This window comes from Nannospalax galili, unplaced genomic scaffold, assembly GCF_000622305.1.
Source record: "Nannospalax galili isolate Female #2095 unplaced genomic scaffold, S.galili_v1.0 scaffold334, whole genome shotgun sequence".
NCBI lineage: Eukaryota > Metazoa > Chordata > Mammalia > Rodentia > Spalacidae > Nannospalax > Nannospalax galili.
This window is the reverse complement of record NW_008336888.1, coordinates 2,911,726-2,936,833: the sequence shown is the minus strand read 5'-3', so window position 1 is coordinate 2,936,833 and position 25,108 is coordinate 2,911,726. Positions and strand designations below refer to the sequence as shown.

At 43.8% G+C, this 25,108-nt stretch overlaps 1 protein-coding gene across 4 annotated transcripts in view; it reads right to left on the bottom strand.

Moving 5' to 3' along the window:
• Positions 1-216: 216 nt before the first annotated feature.
• Positions 217-25,108, bottom strand: part of Vps13b (vacuolar protein sorting 13 homolog B) — a 723,076-nt gene continuing 698,184 nt past the window's right edge. For all 4 annotated transcript variants that reach the window (XM_029562757.1, XM_029562758.1, XM_029562759.1 and 1 more), the window contains exons 56-62: positions 21,950-22,749; positions 17,021-17,197; positions 14,808-14,978; positions 8,590-8,766; positions 6,588-6,690; positions 5,692-5,941; positions 217-1,700 (exon numbers count right to left, since the gene is read on the bottom strand). In XM_029562757.1, the coding sequence (XP_029418617.1) occupies positions 1,452-1,700; positions 5,692-5,941; positions 6,588-6,690; positions 8,590-8,766; positions 14,808-14,978; positions 17,021-17,197; positions 21,950-22,749 (1,927 nt within the window). In that variant the 3' untranslated portion in view covers positions 217-1,451. The remainder of the gene's footprint in view (positions 1,701-5,691; positions 5,942-6,587; positions 6,691-8,589; positions 8,767-14,807; positions 14,979-17,020; positions 17,198-21,949; positions 22,750-25,108) is intronic.

Here is a 25,108-nt window from a genome sequence, read left to right as displayed (position 1 = left end):
TGTTAGAGTTTTCTTCTTCTTTTTGGTGGTGCTGGTGTTGAATCCAGGGCCTTGTAACACAGATATAGTGCACCTGCCCACCCCACATCTCCAGCCCGCACAAAGCAAAGCCAATTTGATCAATAGTTACCTTTTTTTAACTTGTGTAAAATTCTGGGATCCTAGTGATGTGAGCTGTATCAGTGAAAAAAACTTCAGTGTAACAAGACATTTATCCATGGTCATTAATTCAAGGTTACCTTTTATTTATACAACAGTTCTTAGCAATATGTAAAATTATCATAAAGCATACAAGAATCACTGCATATTTACATTCTTAAAAAATTTAATCTTGAGGTTCACAAAATGTTACTTTCTTAAATGAGTGTTAAATAACTAAATTGCTTTTTATATTTGGCCTGAATTATCCACTAATAATCTTGTTTTCTAGTAACAGTGATGGTAGTGGTGATGTGTGCCCAGCAGTCAGAGTTGAAGACCAAGTGGGCCTTTGAAACTGAACTATCTTAGCATTTTGAAATTGAAGTCAACAAGTTGCAGGCCTATATGTGAATGTAATCATTGGGCATGTCTTAATTGGACCATGAGACAGTTGCTGAACACTTTAAAATACCTAGTGACTCCAGATCTTGTGTCAAGCCTTTTCTTAGATGTTAAACAACACTTGCCAGACACTAGGAATATCTTGATGTTTTATTGAGCCAATTCAGCAGAGTAAGCTATGTGGACTGCTGTCATTGTTAACACTGATGTTGGGGTTCTTGACGCCCCTTTAATATACCAGGGAGTTCCTAGTAAGTACATGTTTTCTTTATGGAACCAAAGAAAGTTACCTAAGCACTATGGTCTGTTCATTGGTAGACACCAGATATTTACTTTTTAACTTATGTAACATAAGCTTTCCAAAATACACCTGGACAGTTAAAAGACTGTTCTATAAATTTCACTAAAATGCAGTCTTTGGAAGAAATAAACATAGCAGCTTTTTACTAAAAGAATAGTATGTAACAAATTTAACAAGTCTTAAGCATTTCATTTAAAGAATCCAAATCTTTATAGAGTATTAGGCAGAGGTGGTGAAATTTTATCCCTGGATCTGTATTCTAAAGCCTCTCCACATTTTGCTGTAGATCAAAGCATAACTAGATTGAGATTAGAGTGGAAAATTTTTGCAAATGTCTAGAACAAAAAGGAGTGCATTTTCTATGTATAGTAAGAATGTAATACAAGATTCTGTTGTTCATTGTTCAAATGAAGAAGAAACATTTTTGTCATTCCATCTTAAAGTTTTGGGGAGAAGGTAAGATCTAAGTCCTTAGAAAATTAGTATGCCTGTAAATATAGAAAAGGGTTGGCCTTGTGTCCGTGTTGAATGTTAACACTAGGTCTCTCTGCTCCTTGTTTCAAAACCAAATTGCACCATAAGAATCAACACCTATCTTAAAGGAGACTCAGGGAAACCCTTTCCTTAGGGCCTTATTCTTTACCATGGTAAATTTACTAATGAAAACCTGAGCAAAATGTGGGTCAACCAAATAATGGTATGTTTTAACAGTGGCGGAGGGAGGTTCCACAGCCACCACAGAGCATAGTGTTTGCATGGAAGAGCAGCTAGGGGCCAGATGACAAGATGTCTTAGCGATGTAGTCCACAAGTCTGTTATACTGTTGCTCTGACAGTCTCTCTCGGACACCATCCATCTGGAATTCAAAAATGCAGATTCATTAGTTGCCAAGGCCTTGTGAGACATCACAACAAAAATTACCCTTTCCCTGGATACACTTGTACACTATTTCTCTTAGGTCATCTAGTAAGGTATTTTGTCCGAGCCAACACTTCTTTTAGTTTTCCTCTGAGATATGGCAATACCAGTGCAATTTTTGTGTATCAGAACAAACCTCCTTTGAATAAGTATCTGGTGTTGCATAAATTTCCCATGTTTAAAGTTAACAACTTGATAATATTACTCATTAACTATTAACACATCCATCAGTGCTCTTTACCAAGCAGCCCAGGAACAAAGGAGAAAAATACCTTCCCTGCTTAAATGTAATCAGACTCAGTATCCCCAAATAAAAGTAGTTATGCTGGTTCCCAGAACCTCAACAGTTTGACAGAAAGATGGTAGAGAAGAGCAAGCACCTCATTCAAACCAATGGCTTTCAGCAGAGCATCTCATACACACACATACCCACAATTTTGAACTTAACATTTTCTGTTTTTATACTAAGACTTAAAGCCAGAGAAAATAGAAAAACTTGGCATCTGAAGGGAAAATTTTTATGGAACAAAAGGGAGGATGCAAAGTACATTTATAGATCATGAAAGTCTGGCTCATCGTCAGTGGAACTCAAGAGAACCGAGATATACTACCTAAGTTCTTAGGTGAGATTTTCTGAGAAAGAACCATGAAAGGCAGTTGGGGCTATAAATTCTTCCCACCCTGAAGTTATCTAGCATGCAGATCAAGTGGACTGGGGAACTTGCTTGAGAACAAGCCAGTGGTCCATAGAGTTAAATAGCTACTGACCTTGCAGTGGTTTTTACTTACTGAATATTGGCAAGATCATTTGGGAAGAATTACAAACATTTCAATAGGGACCTTTTGGTTCTCGGGGTAGTGGTAATCTAAACAATTTATAATTACTACACAAGGCCCTTGAACTTACCATTTTGTTTTTATAAATACTAAGACTTAAAGCCAGAGAAAATAGAAAAACTGGGCCGAGGAAGGGAAAATTTTTATGGAACAAAAGGGAGGATGCAAAGTACATTTATAGATCATGAAAGTCTGGCTCATCGTCAGTGGAACTCAAGAGAACCGAGATATACTACCTAAGTTCTTAGGTGAGATTTTCTGAGAAAGAACCATGAAAGGCAGTTGGGGCTATAAATTCTTCCCACCCTGAAGTTATCTAGCATGCAGATCAAGTGGACTGGGGAACTTGCTTGAGAACAAGCCAGTGGTCCATAGAGTTAAATAGCTACTGACCTTGCAGTGGTTTTTACTTACTGAATATTGGCAAGATCATTTGGGAAGAATTACAAACATTTCAATAGGGACCTTTTGGTTCTCGGGGTAGTGGTAATCTAAACAATTTATAATTACTACACAAGGCCCAGAAATAATGCAGCCGGTAATATAAAAGCTGTAGGAAACCATGAGATAGTAAAGGGGCTGCCAGAAGAGCAAGTTAAGGCATGGGTTGGAGTTTAGGGCTTAGGTTTTTCAACTTAGGAAAGAAAGGAAGCTCCCCAAATTTACCGACAGATGAAAGCTGTACACCACCAGGCAAAGGCCAGAGTTCTGATGATATCATTTGATGGGGCCAGAATTCAGCTGGAAAGCTTTGAATACACAAAAAAGGCTTAATTGCTCCTCCTGAACAGCAGCACAGGAAAACCCGTGTTGTGAAAGGAATCTGGCCAAGGAATAAATTGACCTCCTGACTCATTTTGAGCCTCATTAGGGGATTTTAATAACGTGCCAGGCATATTAAGCAATTATTATTCCTAAAACTACTGCATTTAACCAAGAAAAGCAATGCTGATTTTTAAAAATCTGAAACCTGCCATATTTGAATATACTGAATGATGTCATCTACAAATTAATTCCTTCCAAAATTCAAAGGGAGTTCTGTTTTGGCTTCTAAGGCAAAAGCAATAACCAGAAAGTCCATTTTATAGAATTAAAATACTGCCCGTGGTTTTCACAGAAGACAGTAGAGTAGGCTTCCTAACCAAGCTTTGGAAGAAAACAGATGGTCAAATTGATGCCCTGACAGCTCTCTTTTCTCATTGAAAATACACTGAATTACAGCTGTCAGTGAAGGGGTCACTCAAAAATGCCCTGCAGCTTCAGTTTTCTATGGGATCAGCAGGGAAGGTCAGGGTTGTAAATGACAGAAGGGTAGTTAGGAATTGAGAGTAAGAGCAGAACAAAGCCACACTGAGAAAGCACAATGTGGAGCCTGAAGCATTGGACGTCCATTCTGCCAGATGGAAGGGTATGAGCTCAGTGCTTGTGTTTAACACCTGACTTGCAGTACTGTTTTAGCTGCCTCTGTTTTAGGCATTCCTTAATCCCCAAACCTCCTTTTTATTCCTGGACACCAGTGAACTTTGGTGTTTCCATCTCTTAACTTGGTGAATCCATTGCTTCAACCTTCACGATCCCTATAGGTGCTGACTCCCGTTTATCATCGCCCACAGCCCCTAGAGAAACAGATCTCTTCCCCTTCAGCTATGATATCCTCAAAACAGAAATGCAAAAGAGGATCTGAATTACAGACATCAGCAGAAGATGAATCTCATAGTTGAAGAGCTGGAGTACTAAGCCAGCTAAGGAAAAGCTATGGTCACAGATATTCTTCAGGTCTTGGAGGCTTCTCCTTCAGGACTGAAGACTTGAAGACTTCTGCCAAATCCTGTAGCCAGATCACTGCTGCTTTATTCTTAACTGGATCAGAAGATTTTTGGCAGATTTAATAAAGTCAGCCTGGACATCTGACCTCTGTTTATTCCCAGAAAGTCATCAACTGAAAGCAGCAGTGTAGTCCTGGTGCCAAGCCCCAGCTTAAAGCCTGACTGATTATGATCCAAGAAACTAGAGAAATCTTACGAGTTGTTGTGGTTGGCTGCCTTCCATCTGCTTGGATAATTCTACCCAAATAGTGGTGTGAGGAGAAAAGGATCCCATATCAGGAACGATATAATGAAAGAAGGAATTGGGCAGGACTTGCTAGGGGCAGTTTTGGGACATTGGCTGGAGCCACTCCCCAGTCCCCAGTAAGGACCCCTAGGTTCCAGCTTGCAGCAACTGACCACCATACCTCTCGTTGTATGGAAAGAGGTGTGTTTACTTAGATCAACAAGTAGGATGTATGGCTTAGGCCATCACCTGGGAAGTACATAGGAAGAGGGCAGTTTTCCAGTGGGTATATCTGCTTATTGGAGGTTGGACTGCAGAAAGCCAAGGCCATTTTGGTTAAGTCTCACTTCTAACCCCTGGTTCTCAGGATGCCCACCTGAGCATCCATTTCATGTAAACATTTGCCAGGAGCCAATAGCCAGCACATTTAGGGAGCTGCTCCCAAAGTCTAAAATGTCCCTGTTACTTTACATAGCTGCAGACTATAAAGCAGGAGAGATATCACAAAAGTTTGAAATGTCCCCTGAAATCTTGGGTTGGATGTGAGTAACGGAGCACCGGGAGGAAGTTAAATTCCCTGGTGTCTCAGTTTGCAAAGGTCTAGCCTCCTGTCTTTAACTTGGTTCTGTCTTCAATACAGATCTGCAGCCCCTGTTCATGGAACAGGGTCTTCCTTTGTGCAGTAGTTGCTAGGAATTGCTGCTGTACTCCTTGCCCTTCTTATACCAACCTGTTCATTTTTAATTCCATTGCACTGCTGTCCTGTTCTAGCACTCCAACCTCATGACAACTGAGCCACACCATCCTTCGATTCACAGTCCCAGGTTAGAACCCCCTCTGAGCATCTGTTGGGCTCTTTTCTAACATGCACTCATGGATGGGGCCTTCCAGTCTCTTCTATAATGCCTACCTTGACTCCTTCACAATCCTTTCTGTCTAGCAAGTTTCCAGGTCCCCTGGATGCCTGAGCACCAATGATTAGGCTATATATCTGAACTTCCTGGCAGCTGTCCCCAGTCATCCTGTTTGGTGAACTATACCTCCATATCACAGGCTACTCTTGGCTGTTTGAGCTGCACGGTGAGAAGGTTGTTTTGCTTGCTGTCCTGTACACAGTCGATCTCTGTGATGGGGAAGGCCTGCTGCTGTGTGTCTTCACTGATGCTCACGACGAAGAGCACTTCTGATGTCAACAGCAAACAGCTTTCATGCTCTTGGCCTGAGCCCCTCACCAGAACCACATCTAGGGCCATGTGGACTTCTGGTCTACCCAGAGACTGAAGCATCTTCCTGTTTAGAAGACAGAAAGTAAGATCAGAAGCCAGCCTGGAATGTCAGAGCAACATTAACTTCACAATATTTCCTATTTACCAAATATTGAGGCTACTCTTCCCAAACTCCCTAAAGTGGATTATCAACTTTAGCTTGAAATATCAATTCTCAAAGTGATTCTGGTCAGCAGAAAGAACCTGGCTCCTGGAGAAAAGCTTTATCTAGCTATTTACTTCCCATCAGAACTGACACTTCCTAATTAGGACTCTGGCTCTATAGGGACTCTTGAGCAGCATTGCAGGCCCAGGCTTCTTTAATAAGGTGTATCTAGAGATCGGTGTAGAACAGATTTTTTTTTTTTGGTTGATTTTTTTGTTGTTGTTCCTTTTAGAGGCAGGGTCTCCCTGTGTTGCTCAGGCTGCCTCTTAAGTGCTAGAGTTACCCTCCCCTGCTCATGGAGCAGAGTCCTATAGCTCCAAACCCAGTAAGAGCAGCCTTTCTCTGGCCCTCTAGGATGCTCTGTGACTGTCTAAGATACCAGTGCCAAAAACAGCTACTCCTTTTGAGCTCTCCTGGAAGCATGGTCCATTAGTGTAAGAGCAAGCCAGGCTCTATTAACATACAGTGTAAATGTAAAGCTGAGCAAGTGTCTCAGGAATTTTACCAGACATATTTGACATGGCTGTTTGGAGCCTGGTCAGCACGTAGATCTCTTGGCTGATAGCGCTGTTTGGGAAGCTGAGAAAGTCCAGCTCCATGTAAAATACCTGTGGTAAGGGAAGTCAAAAAGAGTTTTACTAGTTGTTTTCTGCAAACCAGTTCTATGCTATAGTGATGTCATCTGCTTAGAGCCTCCTATAAAATGTTACAGGTCCAAAATGAAGTCACATCTTTGGAAGCAAGTGTATAGATAATCACTAAACATTACAATGATCTTAGCTTTGGTGATCTTACCCTAGCTACAAACCAGTGCTGCAGTCCAAGCATAAACTAGCACTTAGAGGAAGCATAATGCTCCTCAGAGGAACTGGTCATGAACAATAGCTTCCATATCGTTTACAACTCATGTGTTTAAAAAAATCAGTATTCTTTGACTTCATTGCTTAATATTTCTGTATCTTTTCTATGGCTGGCTAAAGTTAAAAAACAAAACAAAATCACAGATACATATAAAGGCACATGGTTTGCCTAGATACAGTATTTAAATTTAAGTGAGTTAATCCAGCCGTTAAACACTATTCTATATACATTTATGAGCGCTCTTGGGGTTTCTGGTTTATTACATGCTCTCGCTGGTGCCAGTACCAAATGAAGGCACCCAGCAGCAGCCACACAGGCCTCCAAAGAGACTCTCCAGAACCAAAGATGGTACAGCATGTGTGCTTTCTGAGGCTTGTAAATGTTTATAAACGAGGCATAGTCATTAGACTAAGAGTTAGTGGTTTGTAAAACCTTCAGTGTGGCAATAAAAGTTTTACAAGAGTGATGGAAACCAAAAAGGCCATGTGAAGTTCTGCTCTGAGATGCTCTTACATAAGGCCGAGTTCCTAAGTCTGAGTTGATTTTACCTTATTGGAGTCTATAACAAAAGGAATACTGTTTTTCTTAATGTGTAAGGGAGAGTTTAACCCTTCCCACCTTTCACAGTTGTAACAATTTGCATTGTCAGTCTCCCTGTGAGTGAACATGTCATTCATAGGAGAGAGAAGTGAAGAGGGAAGGAAGGAAGGAAGCATGGCTCTCCCTGTGGTCTCTCAAAGGATGCTCTGGATGTGTGTTCTGATCTGGCTGCATGTTGTCAGAACTGAGGTACAGGATGCCTTCAGTAAAGTATGTCTTATTGCCTGTCTGGCCAGATGCAGAGAGTGTATGCTGTCCTACTAGTGGGTGACCCCTCCTATGGTCTGAGATGCCCGCTAGTATGGCTGGTGCATGGACAAAATTTTAGGTAACAAGGAAATTCCAGTCACATATGCACTGCAAGTTGCTTTAATGTGCTCTGCCAAGAGTGCAGAAAATAAGCCTGGGAGATGCTTTCTTCCATACCATCCATCATGCACATGTACACAGACACACTTGGGGAGAAGTCCTGGCACTCTGCCATCCAAGTATAAGTAGTGCCACAAGCCCCAGGTCTCCCTAGCATCTGCTTGGGGGAAGAGATTTTTATTTCAGACTGCATGCTTTTGCTTTGGCCGGTCAGGAGACTGGCTGCAAGCAGCAAAACAGGCATCTACAGGTGTGGGAACACCACAGCCCTGGAGATCTGTGTGCTGTCTTCTCTTCTGTCCTCCACACATAACAGTCAGAGACTTCTTCCTGACTTATCATGTGTTTTTATTTTCAAATTTACCACAGGAAAAAGTAACAATTCTTTTCTCTATTGTAGCATATTCTCCATACTGCTCTCAACTTCCAAGTGGTTACTTTTCATTAAAGTTTTTTAAGTGAACCATAAAAAAAATTGTGACACGGAATCTACTTGAAATTGCTCATTGAAATTACTAATTGGCAGTACAGTTATACTCTGTGTAGATAAACATAGGATGCAAAAAAGGTAGCTACTATTTATCCATTTTATGTTTCACCCTTCCCCATGTGAACCCTGGGTTATCAATGGACATTAGTCACATCTCAGTTAGCCTGACTGGTTTCCCACTACTTACCATAGCCAGTCTGTGATACAAGTTCAGCAGCTCCTCCAATGGGTTTTGTGAACACCCCCATGATTCCTTTCCCCACACCTGAGATAACACCCTTGGCCTTATGTCCTGCTGAAGTCTGGGCCTCGGATGTTTTCTGGAAGTTCTGCATTGGCTGATCAACTATACCAGCAATTGCACCTGAAATAACAAAGTCTTCAGTAAGAACAAGGGCTCAAAATCTTCAGACAACAAAAATTCAATTTTGAACTGTTTAATCTGGATTGAAATTGAATTCCTGCCCTCATAAAGTTCTCTGCTATACATTTATTTACCAATAATCTAAGTACACTGAGGGCCATTTACACTATGTTTTCCTCATCAAAACATAATGCTAAGGTTATTATGGTTTGGCTCACAAAGTTGGTATATAGAATTTTTATCCAAAATTTAACAGGCTATTCAACAGGCTGCATGCCTCTCTCTAGAAATAACAATACATTTTAGGAGAAGGAAGCAACTCCTCATGAGAGAGGGCCTGTACAGTCTAATAACATTATTTAACTAGGAGAGGAGTGAAAAAACTGGAAGGGATCAACCTCTTTCTGTGTCTGTACTCATGTGTGTGGTGTATATATGTGACAGCACATGCATATATGTGTGCATGTGGAGGCTAGAGGTGGATGTCAGGTGTCTTCCTCTATTGCTCTCTGCCTTATTTCCCTGAGACAAGGTCTCTCACTGAACCTCAAGCTCGTGGCTTTGGCTAGGCTGGTAGGCCAGTGAACTCCCAGGAGCTGCCTGTCTCCATGCCCCTAACGCTGGGGTTGCAGGCATGTGCAGCCTTGCCCTGCTTTTTTATGTGGGTGCTTGTGATTTGAACTCAGGTCTTCAGGCTTTCACAGCAAACAGTCTTACTGACCCACCTCTCCTCTCCTTCAACTTACAATATAACAGTTATTGACTAGTAATTCAAATTTACCACATTGGATAGTATTTATTCAATAAGATTATTGACATGTTCATTTTTTCTCTTATAGCTAGTCTATCTTGAGTGCTTAGTATGTGATAAGCACTGTGCAAAGGCACATATGGGTAAAACCACATGAGATCATTTAATTTTCATAGTCTTATGAGTGAGACACTGTTTTGTTTTGTTTTTTTTTTTTCGTTGTTGTTGTTGTTTTTCCCCTGAACAAAGAAACAGATTCAGAAAGGTTAAGGAATTTTCCTAAGGTCACACAACTATTGAATTATTGGGTCTTGATTTGAATCCAAGGAGTCTGAGTAAATTTGCTTACCCAGTTTATCAAGCAGGCTCTTCTCTTCTTTGCCAATATTGGAAAAAACTAACAAAACCAAAACCCTTCTTTCTCACTTCAGTTGGTTTGGCCACTCCCTCTTCACTTCAGAACAGCCATAAAAACACTGCTCCACAGCTCTGTAGCTTCCCCTCAGCTACCATTTCTGCACTGAACTTGAAGGTGGGGACAGATGAAAAGCTCCCCTATGCCACTCCCGACACCCATCCTCCTTGGTCCTCTAACTTCAGGGGTCAATGATGGGATCTAGGAAAGGCCTCACCAGCCCTGACTTTTTTCATGATGGAGCAGAGGGCTCCTTAACTCAGAAGTAAAGATTTCTTTATAATTCCTGACAGAATTCCTTGTTTTTAACTTGAGACTTGCAGGATTAATGAAAATGCACAGTCCCCTGGTAGAAAATTTAGTACATGTCAAATCCCATTATTCTAAATGCCACCAACTCAAACTCTCTTGGGGAGATGGAGATTTCCAGGTCTCAGTTAATGACCTGCTAATTTCAAGCAATATTCCATTGAGCAAAATCCAGTGAAACAAAAGACTAGTCCTTCAGGTCAAATGTAGGGGAAATGTTCTTCACAGATTCCAGTCCTTAGGTTTTGACAGAGCCATTTAAGTTTATGAATTGACAGATTAAGAGTTGCAGAGATGACAGGCAGGTCTGTTTTCCAATTAGAGTAATACCACCCAAGCCTAAGGAAATGACAGAGTGAGGGGAGATGACAGCTCCCCATTGGTCCAGGTTGTCTTGCCTTCTGAGGACCAAGTGTCACATTTCTAGCACCCTAGATAGCTGGTATTCCCATGGTTGGGAAGATCTCCCCATTTACAGGATCAAATGCTCTGCTTTCTACCTCTAAGACCAGAGTAGCCACATGGTTGGATGGGGACAGGATAGGGAGCACTGCAATGGAGAGACAGGGATTTCAGTATTTTGTTTTTGAGACAGTGTCTCATGTGGCCCAGGCTAGCCTCAAACTTACTATCTAGCCAAGGATGACCTTGAACTCATGATTCTGCTGCTTCTACCTCTCAAGAGGTAGGATACATACAAATATACCAAATTATTGCCAGTGTTTCTGGTAGACATGCCTTTTTTTTTTCCCCTCTCAAGTGTGGCTTTCACTGTAACTATTAACACTGAATTGAAGGTAGGTGATTACATCGTTTAGGATTATCTCCCGTTTCCTTTTTATGTGCCAGTCCAAACCTGTGCAGGAACTTGGAGCCCTCTGCAGCTGACAATGTCCACATGGGGTGCTAACTTCTGTCTGCTTAAGTGCAAATAGGGAACTTCGGTGAAACTCCCCTTTGATCTTGCACTTTCTCTAGCCATTGACCACACTGAAGGCTCCAATTACAGTGGCTTTGATAGATACTATTCGGACAGCTAGAAAAGTGGGAACCCTGAGATAAGGGTTAGATTCCATGAGGCAGAGAAGGAGCTGTCAGTTTACTTGCCCCCAGTTCCACTCCTGATTCTGGAATGGGAAGCTACCACCCACCATATATGCAGACAGCTCACTGGTTACCAGGTGCCATGGCTCCTACTTTGTGTTAATGAGTTGGAGAACAGAGAGGTTGTGAAGACTCTGGCAGCCATCCCATGGTTTGTACAAATCTGTTCAGAGAGAGGCAGCTTCTCTCAGGGCTTTAGGAGGCCTCCTCATAAGTATAACTTGGCTAGATTCTATGACTGGTAAATTATTTACTGTCCTGTTCTCAAACTCTGCTCTAAGACTTTAGGTAGTGGAAACTGATCCCAAGATTTGCCCGTTGGCAATGGGCCCATGGAGTGGGTGGCCACATGGAGAGGGCTGTAATGTGATGAAGTGAGGCAAGGAGGGAGGAGTGTACTGTAGACTGGTGCTAGGCCTTGGTGAGCAGAACAACCTTTCCTGCACTTTCAGCTGCAGGAGCCTGTCCTGGAGAAGCAAGGAGCAATGAGGGCTTTCTTCCCCTCTTGTGTGACTTATTCCAGGAATCAGCAAGGATACTTGGATATCTATTTTGATGCCATCTAATCTAATCACACAATGAAGTTTTTATTTTGGCCACTTTTTGGTTACAGTACATAGGCATAAGCTGGGACGCTGTGCACTGAGATACAAGTGAGACCCACAAAGTGCAGCAGACATTCTGGCTAGCTTTTCTTGGTCAGAACAGATGAGACAACTGGGAAAGAAGTGCTTGTTTCCGCCATGCTACAAGTCCCAACTTACTGAAAACCCAACTGCTGGTAGCCAAGGGTCTCCTCAAGTATAGCTCCTCCACCACCCTTCGGGGGAAACTCCTGATCCACCTGCTAGAGGCCTGTGTGTTGGGATTCTGAAAGGCACCCCTGAGAGTGTCAAGAAGATAGAGCTGTGAGCTCCACCAATCAGGTGGTGATGTGCCCTTCCTGTGTGGTTCCCCAGAGGGACCTAGAGCCCAACTGTGTCTTAGAGCCTAGCCTTTCTTAGCCTAGGCTCCAGGGCAGGGAAGCAAGTGTTTGCTATTTGGGGGAAATGAGTTTGGTACCTTGTAAGCAAAGCCAATGCCAATTCTACAGTTCCAACAGTGTCTAAAACTCAGACTGTATGGAGCTCATGGAAAAGCCCTGGTGGCCTCACTGACCTGGCCTGGAGCAGCTAAAGACTTCCTTGGATTTTCAAGTACTTCACAGCACTCTACAATACTCTACTATGACCCCGGGGGGTAAAACAGGCACATTTGGGGGAAATGCATTTTTCCCACCCTGAAGCTTGCTCTAACCTTAATAAGGCACTTAGTTACATATGGCAATTTTAAACATTGTTTAAAATGAATGAAAATGACAAATCTATGTTTTCCAAAATGAGGAGCACTTGCTCACTCCTTCTCCTCCTCCTCTCCTCTTCCTGACACACATCTAGTATTCTGGGACAGGTACCATGAGATAGCCTGTGCATTCTGTAAAACACGAAACTCTTGAAGGGAAGGAAGTCACTTTACTCAAGCTGGAATCACTCACTGTAAAGTCTGAGGAGTCCAGAAATGTGTACATCTCTCAGGGGGATGCTACCCAGGGACCTGAGCTCCTGAGGGTGACACAACTTAAGTCATCCTCAGAACTCATAGGTTTCTGAAAATTATCAGATACAGATAGATCACATGAGCCACTGTCATTTCCACAGATAGCACAGAGGGAGGATACATGAGACAGCAAAAACGAGAGCTGTTTGACTTCCCACCCTGTCAGTGAAGCCATGTCCATGGTGACCATGGCAGGGCAGATTCACGGTCCCTCACAGCTGGTCTGTGCTGGAAGGTAACGCTTTTAGGTAGTGGATGCTGGACAGTGGCTGGATCCTAGGGCCAGAAGGGGGTCAGGATTGGGGTGAAGATAGTTGTGTGACAGTCAGCTCCTATCACCTCTTGGACAGGAGAAGGAAGTGCTCATGCACAGAGTGAAGGGCTAAGCCCACAATTATTAGCACAAAACATCCCAAAGTCCCCAAATGATGATCTGGAGGCCCTCAAGATAACCTCATTGTCACTTCCTCTGGACAGAGTAACTTAACTACAGCAAGAATGCCCTGTCATTGCTCAAATGTCTCTTTTTAAACCAGGACATTTACAGTTCCTTTGCTTCCAGAATACAACACTGACAGGTTCTGTCTACCCACTATGGCCTGTGGCCCCTGCCTACTCATTATTAATTCTAATAACTGCATTATCAGGTCCAGTTAACAAATAAAAATCCAGGTTTAGAGAGGAACTTGCCTAAGATCACAAAGAAAGGGCTTAGCTGGGCATCTAGGAGTCAGGAGTCCCCCAAGGGACATGGTCCACCCACTGTCCCACACCACCTTCCCCAAAGAGTCCCATAGACTTTGGTTCGCAGAGTCAAGCAAGGAGCTCATTTACCCAGCACTCATCACAGGTCACTGGCTTCCCACTTTCCACACATTATCAAATGACAGCACCCCATGCCACAAACTGTTATTGCTTACATAATTTCTAGTAACTTAACCTGCACTTGTAACATTTTACCACTTCCTCCCACAGCATCAGCCGGCTGTGCTGCAGGCTGTGGAGCTGGGAGCAGAGTGGACTGGGGAGGATGAAGCCTTTCAGGCTCATCTCTGCTATCCTGGGCTCTGCACCTCTGTGGTCACTTTGATCTCCATGCATTCAATACTCCCTCAGATGCGCAGAAGGCAGGGTGCCAAGCAGTACAGTTTAAAATTCCTTTGCAAGCAAATAAACAAAAAATACCCTTGAAAATCCTGCCCTGCAAACTTTCAGCTCTGAAGCTTCCTTTTTATAGATTTTTCCAAAGCAACTTATTTTCAAACATTTGTAATACTTTGAAATAGCCAGAGCAGTCTTCACCTCTAACCATACCATCTGGCTGCTTGACAAACAGTAATTGCTTTGAGTCAGGCTGATCTGAAGTAAATAAACAAATTGAAGGGGAAGCTGGCCCTCCACCAAAACTTATATGGCATATGTACGCTATTCAAGTGCTGCTCAAACAAAAGCAAGCACCCATGGTCATGAGAGTAGTGCTTCGGAAGAGCTGCTGGTTGTTCACTTCCAAAAGTCCTCAGGGACATGCTATACAGTTACCCTTCACTTTGGAAGCCAAAGCCCAAGGTCAGCGAAGGAAGGGAGCGCACAGGCATTGATCTGGGTAGCCTCCCCAGGAAGATCCTGAGATGCCCCTATTATGGCATACAATGACTCTGGGGGATGGCGTCCTATCCCAGTGTTCTACAGATAGAATGCTGGCACCAGGGCAAGCGTGTGATCCTCTCTAAGCTTCAGCTTTGCTCACAGAAAGGACATGAACTTCACAGGCACTTCCAGGGAGAAGGCAAAGCGCCATTCCTGGGAGAGCTTTCCCCAGCTGGCAGAGCAGGAGTGCAGACTAATGGGAATGGTGCAGCCACTTACCCAGCAGGCTGATGCCCAGTCGGGATAGGCCTTGTCGCAGGCCCTCGCCTAGGCTCTCGGGGAGCTGCCGCCGCCACTCCTCCTGCCGGTTGTAGTGCTCCTCATCCAGTGAGAGCCGGTCCATGTTCCGGGCCAGGCTGGTGGCCAGGTTGGTGATGGATGTCAGGGTACCTGAGGGCACAAGAGAAAGGGGTTGGCCTTCTTGTCACAGGCATGGTGGACCCCAGGTGGTAGTCCTAGAGGTCTGGGGGTGGGATGAGGAGAAAGTGGATTGGCAGTGCTCGAGTTTCTCCTGCTCATACTTACTGGGGAGGAACAGTGCTTCCCTCCTGGTCATGTGAAGCAAGAGACTTAAGAAAGCAAAGTAAACCTAACATTTGACCACGAGAGTACTGGCACTCCAGTGGGGCAGAGGAAATATCTCTGTGTGGTTGTTGAGAGCCCAAGAGCTTCCCATCCTTCTAATCATTTGTCAAGACTTGGAGAAATACTCTGAAGTCCTCCATGAGGTTCAGTTTTAAAGGCTAAAATTTACCTGCTCTGTGTGTGTTTGTGTGTGCGTAGTACTGAAGACTGAACCCAGGCCTTGCTCACACTGAGCTACATTCCCTAGCATACCTGCTCTGAGTTCTGAGTTATGTTGCTGAATTTTAGATAGATTGTAAATAAATACTCCCACTTTAGGATAAAATTATTGCCTCCTTATCAATTCAGTTCGCCTCATCTCCCTCCCGCCTCTTTCTCTCTGGTCTTCTGGAAGCCCAGGTGGTTTTGAACTTGTGATCTTCCTGCCTCAGCAAGCACTACCATACCCAACCATGACTTAAGTCTTAATAAAGGAAGGCATTAAACTTTATAATTTGACATTCCGAGGAAGTGATTATTGTGCCAGAGAAAATATATGCAGTTTTGATAATCAAGATATTGACTGGGTGGGGGAGAGATAACAAAGGAAGCTTTGTTCCTCAAGAAAGATGGCTGTGGTGGCTCACTTTGAACAGTCCTAATCCTCCAGCAAGTTCACAGGCATCTCAGCCAGCAAAATCAGAAGACACAGATGAAGAAGAAACGGCAGATGTTATTTTTGATGCTACCGTCTTTGTGATCTGAACTCACTCACTCACTCACTCACTCACAAACCAGACAGATTTTAAGAGGGGAGAACAAATGTAAAAAACTACCAGAATGCTAAAATTGTCAATAAAATTCAATTTAACAAGTGTTTGTTATCATATTTTAAAATACAAACAACAGATCATTGGAGATCCCAGGTCAGGAGTGAGAGACCCACCAGGGCTCATCTGTGACTCTGTCGCTCTCTGGCTCTTGGGCCTCCCAGGATCTGGGGTCGGGGAGGTTCCCTTTCATTGTCCATGGAATTTGCTTTTATTGCTCTTGTTGCTCTTTTCCCAAGCCCCCACCCATGGTCCCCACCCTCTCTATGGATCATGGATTCTCAGATTTCAAGCTTAAGTCTTCTTTTGAGGCCTTCTAGAGACTTCCACAACCTGCTCACTCATGACAGGGTTACGGCATTATCTACAGTAAAATGCCTTTTATGGGCAAGAAGGCCTTTGCCCTGTTTTCTCTGCCTCCCGCTGAGAAGAAAAGGGACTCAGATGGCCCTTGTTAGTTCCCTAGTCACTGCCAACCTGACCAAAATATCAAGCAAACATGCTAGAAGAAATGAAAACATTCTCTGGTGGGAAGCAGTTTGGTCTCAGTGCCTGGTGACCTGTCTGGACCACAAGATGGCACTGTTTCTGTAGCTGGAGCAAAGCTGGCAGTTTCACCTTCAAATTGGTTCTACAAGTCAAAATGTATCCACATCCTTATAAAGTTATGACAACTGTATCTACATTTTATAAAACACAGGAGGCAACATGGGGTAGGATCTCTGATGCTTAGCAGAAATCCTGAACACCTTGAATATTTCTGTATTTATCACATGGAATAACAGTTTAGCCAATCCTTGTTTTCCCAATGGGAGGTTTGAAATCCTGAAGTTTCTGAAACATTCTCACATACTACAGGCAAGCAGGGATCTGTTTGAAACCTAAGGCCTTGCATTTTAGCTTTCTGACAAGCCCAGCATCTCCCTGCAAGCTAACACGGCACTTGAAGCCGGAGGCAGTGTGAAGGCATTTAAAACTTGAACACATGACCAACAAGACAAGGAAGGGATGAGAGGAAGGCATGACCACAACAGCTACCTTTGGAAATATGCTTGACGAACGAGGCGGTCCCTCTGGAGACTCCACTCACGAAGGCCCCTGGGCCTCGGGTCAAGCCCTCATAAGGAAGCCTGAAGAAGTCTGCAATCCCATTTCCTATGCTTCGCACCAGGCTTGCAGGGCTGCCAAGGATCTCCAGAGATCCCACCACCCAGCCTGCAACACATCAAAGGGAAGGGGTTACTGAGACCCAAGGTTCAACACCTTGGACATTTGTGAAAAGTGGCCCATTTTCCCCGCAATTCATTTTTCACACTAGAACTGAGGATGTAATAAGCTTCTTTGGAGCAAAATATGGGAAATAATTCATTCACTATGAATTCATAAATCGTGAACTTTCATACTTTATAAATCACAGTGATCCTCTGGCAGCTTTGCAAATGGCTTTAATATGACTTCTGTGCCTGTGCCTCCTGTACTCCTGTAAAGGGATCCATCTGCAGAGCCGGCTCCCACCAGCTCGGGAAGGCTCTCTGGGCTGCAGGTGCTTACAGGCTGGACATTTCTAGTTCCTTCCCAACCTGCCGGGTAGCAGCAGGAGGAGGAGCTGCCTGGTTGGGAGAAGCCAGCTGCTAAATGGGGTGTTGCAAAGGGGGTGCAAACTTCTGACAAGGACAGAGGAGTTATTTTTAATCTTTTCCAATCCTACCAAGTTGAGTGCTTCACTTTGGAGTAGAGCTAGAGCCAGACAAATGTCTCCCCGTCAACCCCAACTTGGGTTGTGTAAACATTAGTGACAGGGACATACTGATTAGGGGAGTGTTCTCTGCAGATGTCCCAGGAGGGTAGCTCTGGATCTGCTTTCCTATTTAAGCTCAGGCTTGCCAGGAGCTGGCCTGTTCAGTGGTCTCATTGCAGTCTGCCTTGTGGGAATGAGGCTGTGGTGTGGTCCATGGTGGCTGCCCTTCTTCTTCCACCCCAGGTGGGGACTGAGGGCTCTAAGCCTTGAAGGCTACAGGGACAGGTGAAGGTCAGGGTCAAGGAGAGGAAGAATCTGAAAAGGCAACATTCTCTAGGAATCCATGGACCTCTCCAGCCTGTACTGCGGACTCTTTAGTGGGAGGCCTGTGAGGACAGGACCTGTGTAGGAGTTGTCCTTTCCCTCAGCAGCCTGTCTCTGGAGGTCATTACTGTGACAGAGATCCTCAGCCAAGTCACCAGTCTGAGGGATCCTGAGTCCCCAGGTCCCTGTGCAGAGAGGGACTTCCACACATTTGGGGCCTCCTCTCTTCTTGATGTTAGGATGACAATGTGGGTTTCAAAGGAAGAAGCAATTTCCCCACTGAATACAAATGGAGAGCTGGGGGAGGGGGCATTGCTCATGTAATCCTCCAAGTGCCAAGGGAGAGAATAGCATCATCTTGCAAATCCACTCAGGCTAACTGATCACTGAGCTGCTGGGGTTAGAGCTGCATGGGCAGCAGAGGCAGACACAACCCAACATGGTGCTACTGTGTGCCCACAGTCTCTCTCAGGCAAAGTGGAGGACACTGAGGCTCAAATATTATGTCAGTTCAATCACTCATAATCTCTGGCTGATGAGACATGGGGGTGGGGTTGCTAACCTCTGTTTGTTCACCTGATTCCCTGCAACCCCCACCCCTACAGGGGGTGTTCATAATAATGTTCCTGTAGAAAGCTCTGTGGAAGTAAAGAAAAGCAGATTCCACTTAGCACAGAATGATCATAAGTTCATAAGTTTGGAAACTTATAAGTTCCCCTTCTCTCCAAAGACTTGACGTGTGAATGAGTACCTCCTGCCACCAAGCAGAGATCTCTGTGACAGACTGGTCCAGGCCCAGAATCTCAGAGTACACAGAGTAGAAAAACCCAGTCTCCTCCCTCAGTCCCCCCCACCCCTACATCCCAGCTACTGGTAGCCCTTTCCTGCTCTTCCTTGGCTGTGGCCAGTGCAGTTACTGAGGGAGGGTTGCTCATGAAGCCAGCTGCAGCTTAGTGGCATCTGAGCTGCACAGAAAAGGGCACAAAGTATCCAAGGATATTCCTTACTGATTTTCTCCCAAAGCAAATGTACCATTAGTACAAAGCATGGGCCCCTCAGTACCCATGGCTTCCAGGACCCCTGTAAGCACCAGAGTACAAAGGTACTCAGGTCTCTGTATAAAGTGGCCCACAGGACTGCACAAGATCTGTGCAGTCCTCCATATACTTAAATCATCTCTAGATTATTTGTAATATCAAGTATAATGCAAAAATCATGTCAAAAGTGTATATTTTATTTCAAAAAATTTTTATTTTATTATTTTTACTTTGTGTATGAGTATATTGCCTGCACGTATGTAAGTACATCTGTGCTGTTCAATGCCCGAGGATGTCAGAAGAGATTGTTGGATCCCTTGGAACTGAAGTTATGAATGGATGTTAGTCACCATATGGGTGCTTGGAATCGAACCTGAATCCTCTGCAAGAGTAGCCAGTGCTCTTAACCACTGAGCCATCTCTCCAGTTCCATATTTCAAAAAAAATTAATACATTTATTTATTTGTGTGTATGTCTTTATATGTGTGGGTATGCATGGGCTACAGTGTACTTGTGGGGGTCAGAGAACAATTTGTGAGAATTGGTTTTTTCCTTTCACCATTTAGGTCCTGGGGATGGAACTCAGGACATCAGACTTTGTGGTAAGCACCTTCACCCACTGAGCCATCTTGCTGGCCCCTTTATACTAAATTTTAAAGGGAATATCAACAAGAACAAAAGTCTGACCACATTCAGTACAGATGCAATTCTTTTTATCAAATACTTTCAATCTGAAACTTGTTGGATCTGTAGATGTGAGCCCATGTATACAGAGGGCCAGCTGATTATCTTTGGCTTAGCTGTTCAGGAATTTTGTTGGTTAAGTGAGTCTATCTGGCTTCATATGAAATTGAGGCAGACAAGGACTCAGAAAATTCTCAAGCTCACATTCTTTCCTCTGAATAGGGTTACTCATTTCTAGTTACCAGTTATTTATTTTTAAAACCTCTTAAATGACTCCATAAACTTCCCTAGAAATGAGGTCAGGCTGTTTTCAACCATGCTGGCCAGGAACCATTTTGAGACCAATGGGTGAACGCTGCCCCAAGTGAGATGGATACAACCTGCTTCCTCCCAGCGGCGTCACAGTCTCTCAATGACAACAGCAATACTAGTTCATTCTCCTTAAGCCTGTCAGCAAACCCCACCATATTTCCATTTCTCAGTCCTTCAAGTTTGGCTTTCTTTCCAATAATCTTCAGGCTGACCACAGAGTTCTAGTGACAGAGTTTTCAACAGGCTTTAAAAACCAGGACCTTGGTATTAGAGTTTCTTTCTTGCTATACATTGAGATTGGAATAACCACAGGATTTTTAGGTGAATCACAGACAAACCAAAGGGAATGTTCTTGTGAAACCTCAAAAACAAAAGCAAGGCAGTCAGTTCAGCACACAGGCTACAGGGGCAGTGGTTACTTGGGGCACAGGTGGAGTTTGTCCTCTGGCTCATTTCTGGTACCTGGTGTCAGCTGTGACTGGGTGGAGTCTTACTTCTTCCCTGGCCTTGGATCAGAGCTCAGTAATGGACATATCTGTTTTGTTAATAGCAAATTGCCTGCGAGGGTAAGTTTCTGGAATAGTTTGCAAATATTCCCATTTATTAAGGTTGAAATACTATTTTTAAATGACTTCTTAGCAAGAGGGAGATATTTTCTTCACTGTTTTGAAAACTATCCAAACAACAGGTCTGGTCAGGCTCTCTGCTCGATGCTCTCCTTTTCTATAAAGAGCTGGGATAGCCTATTATATCTATGTATTTCATTATGGAGGAAGTGTGATCTTACCGGTCTGGCATGATTACTGGCCTCTTAGCAGTGGTAACGTGGTCATTCACTGCCACAATACGAATTGTCTATGGCAATTCATTCACCAAGCACAAGGTCCCAAAAACGGAAGGACAGAAGTTCTTATCTTTGTCACTTTTAGAGAGTCAGACTTTAGGCTCTTTACTGGAGAGGACTGACAAGGCAAGGCCTGAACTCTCAAACCAGAACTGCCTTAGACTGGACTTGCCTCAGGAACACAGGCTTTGGAGCCGATCACTATAAAGCAGTACGAAATCACAGGGACCGAAATCCTTAACCTTCAACACACAGTACTTCCAGGTCAGATTCTGCACTCATGTCAAACACTCTTACAAGCTTTCTCCATCAGTCTGAAAACAGAAGTTTTACTTCTTCCCTTAAACCCCCCTAAGAGCATCCTGCAGCCTGTGCAAGGCCATCTGCCTGTCACAGAGCAGAGGATGGTGAGGATGAACAAAGGCTAAGCTCCCTCTCTGGATTAAGGTCTGTGGAGAGGCTGAGGTACCAACAACCTTCTCTTTGTGCTCTGTCTAGACAGGCGGTGCCTGCTGGAGAGGTACAGAGCTCTTTGTGCATTACAGAACATTCGAATCCTCCGGCTTTCTCGCCTACAGCTATTCATGGACAGCAATGAAGGAAACTGGCCATGTAGAATTGAATTTCTTTTAGGTCAAGGAGCTGAGGGCCGGGCCTCTTTCCTGGCTGCACTAGTATGCTGAGAAAGGGCTTTGTGCCTGCAAGGTACTGAAAAAGTGTTTGTTAAATTGAATTAATTTCTAAGTTATGTAACAGCTAAAATATAGCTACTGTGGCTTCAGTGTCCATTAAGTGCCAAGCAAAATGCCATGTATTTGACAAACTTCCATTTGACCCTCTCAAAAATCTTACAACCCACTTTATAGATGAAGAAACAAGGATTCAGTTTGGTTCAATAATTTACCCAGGCCTTATACTTGCAGAGTCTAGATCTAGATCTAGCCTTATTTAATTGTATAGCCTACATGCATCACCTCTTATGCACTGCTCCCTTATGTTCATCACAGACCCTTCACTTGCATCCTTACCTGCTCTGAAAAGAGCGCCAGCAGCATAATGCATGGCCAGCGCATGCACGAGCTGTCTTGCTGTTGTGAAGATGGGTCCTCTTTCAAACACGGAAAAGGAGAGTGGAGTGTGGTCGGAGGCTATATAGAGCTTGAGGGAAGCATGGATACTGACGAGCAGACTAACTGGCTGGATGATCAGCTTCCGCAACTTCACTGGGTTCACCAAGGCCCTGGCATGCTGTCTTACTTGCATGGGTATTGCCTGTTTACCCCCAGAGAGCTGTGTGTAGTGAGTAGTCAGCCTACTGTGAGGAAGGTAAGTGTCAAGCAAAGTTTTGATGTAGTACACAAATGTGTCCTCCACATATAACCGGGCAGGTTTCAGTTCAAAACTGAACTCATTGACATTGAGCAGGACGTCCCTCCCCTCAGATATAGTGATGTAAAGTTTGATGAAACAATTCTCCTTATAGTCTTCCAGGTCTTTGCTAGAGACAAGGAGGCTCTGCATTTTGGAATATTGAGTAGGTTCTGTTTTATCTCCCTGACAGACCAAGACAGCAAAGTGGAAATTGGACTTGTTATAGAGCTGGTTGTCCAGTTGCAGGTCTCCACAGTAGACCTCCACACAGTAAAGCTGAAAGAGGGCGGAGGTAGGCTCTTCCCCTGAAAGGGCACCAGCCACAGGAGCTACATGGAGGAAGATGTTGTCCAGAGTGAGCCTCAGAAGTTCGGATGATGCTTTGTGGTGAGTGAGGTCATCAGACATTGCCAGGCTCAGCTGGGTGATGAACATATTAAAGGTAATCTCCAGAGCTCTAGAGAAAGGGGAAAGAACATTAATTTCTCTCTGTCTTCTTTCTTAGTACTTCCTGATGGGACAGATTCTCAAACAAGAACTCAACAGAGTGTCTAGGAAGATACACTCAAGGAGTTGGGAAATGCTCCCAGTGGGACTATTACAAGCTCTTGTCATGTTTCTGTATGTGTCTCTCTTATCAACACCACATTTTTATTTAATCCAAAGCCCTCTAGTTTTTATGTACTAGTTCTGTTGTGATGATCATGAGCAGAAAGATAAAATAAACAACATTCCTTAAGCTAAAAAAAAATGAGGTAAACAGAAGAAAGCTCAGCATGCACCTACTCTACTGCCCGGCAGTGTGTTCTGCCATTCTTGCCCTCACTTCTAGAGCTGAAAGCTCCTCTCTGGTGAGCCCTCTCTAGGGGCACTACAGGACCTGCTCACTTGCTCAAGGTCATTACCCCAGAGATGTGTCCCACCTTACCTTTCTCTCCATTACTATCAGCCCATATTATGTTATTATCTCTCCTCTCTTAGCAAACAAACCCTCTTATAACTCTACTTCCTTCTCATTTCTCTGATCCTCTTCAAGTAAAAATTCTAAAGCAGGGCCGGGCATGGTGGCGCATGCCTTTAATCCCAGCACTCGGGAGGCAGAGGCAGGCAGATCTCTGCGATTTCAAGGCCAGCCTGGTTTTTTGTAAATAGGAAGGTGACCTGACAGTCAAAGGGCTTGAGGACAAAGGACAAACTATTTATGCTGAGCTCCTCTCCAAACTCTGAAGTAAATTAAGCCAAACTGTATTACTAAGACTATAGCAACAGTCCCATAACTGAAAACAAATGCCAAATTGCAGGGTCTGTAAAGTCTCCACACTTAGTAACACTAAAAACCTTATGTTTTTATGTTAAAGGACAAAAAAGATCAAACAAAATATGTTTTACAGTAAAATTATAAAGTGCTGCATCTAGCTGGGTGTGGCGGCTTGGCTTTTAATCCCAGCTCTCAGGAGGTAGGCAGATCTCTGCGAGTTCAAGGCCAGCCTGGTTTACATAGTGAGTTCCAGGACAGCTGGGGCTACAGGGAAACCCTGTCTCAAAAAGACCAAAAAAAAAAAATTCTAAAGCATTTGCTACACACATTGTCTACCTCTCCTTCCCCTCCTCTCTTTGAAGCTTGCTGTAAGCAGGCTTGGGTCCCCCCACAGTCTGACAAAACCACTTTGTCAAGGTCAGTAGTTCCTTCCCTTGGGCTAAAGAAAATGATGACTTTAAGTTCTGTGCTTATTCAAGTTATTAATGGCATTTGCCACTGTTACTAGCCTTCTCTTCCAGGACACACATCTTTCCCTTGTTTTCTCTCAGATCTTCTACCTTTCTGATCTCTCATTCTGTTACCCATGTGAATCCATTCTTCCCTCCCAGACTACATACACTGGTGCTACCAAGGGTTAGCAAACAAATGGTTCAGTGTAACAAGACATGACCACTGACTCCTTTTCTTCCTCATGACCACTGACTCCTTGGGAATCTCAGCCATGACTCCAAATACTACCCATATGTGGATGCCTAGAACTCTCCTGACTCCATTCTCATGTATCTATCTGCCTGTGTATACGGTTATTCAGATATCTAAATGATATCTCAACTCACCATGTCTGTAATCAAACTCTTGATCTCACCCCTTAATCTATATATAACTTTCTCTATTTCAGTTAATGGCAACCCTATCCAATCAGCCAATCAGACCCAAAACTCTGGATTCATCCTAGATGCCTCTATTTTCAATCCTTATCCCTGACAGCAGGGAATCCTGCTGACTTTCTCTTAAAAGTTTCCCCAGTGGTAAGCACTCATGTTGAGACTAGGTCTAACTAATATAACCTCTGAACTGTTAAGAGGTTCCTGCTTGCTTCTATCCTTATTTTTCTAGAGCTTACTTCAACAAAGTAGCCAACGATCTAAAAATTCAAGTTTCATGCAACCTTTCTGCTTAAATGCTTAGGATTTCCTTATTTCACAATGGCCTAGGAAGCCCTAACCCACACACCAGATCCATCTGGACTCAAGCACTTTCAGCCCAGCACACTCTCCTGGGTACACACTGGCCTCTGCCTTGCTCCCTTCCACACCAGCACCTGCTTCAAGCCTGGGTTGAATCCAGGGTCTGGAAAGCACTTTTCCTCCAGAAGATAACTTATTAACCATCTTGTTGTTTTCAAGTCTCTTGATAAGACTTCCCTCAAACCAGCTCCTTAAAAATCCACTTTCCTCATCTAGTGGTAATCAGTTGTCAATATTCCTTTGGATAAGATTGGGGTCTGCTGTTCAATTTCCCAGTTCTATGCTGGGTTATGAAAATACATGTCCAA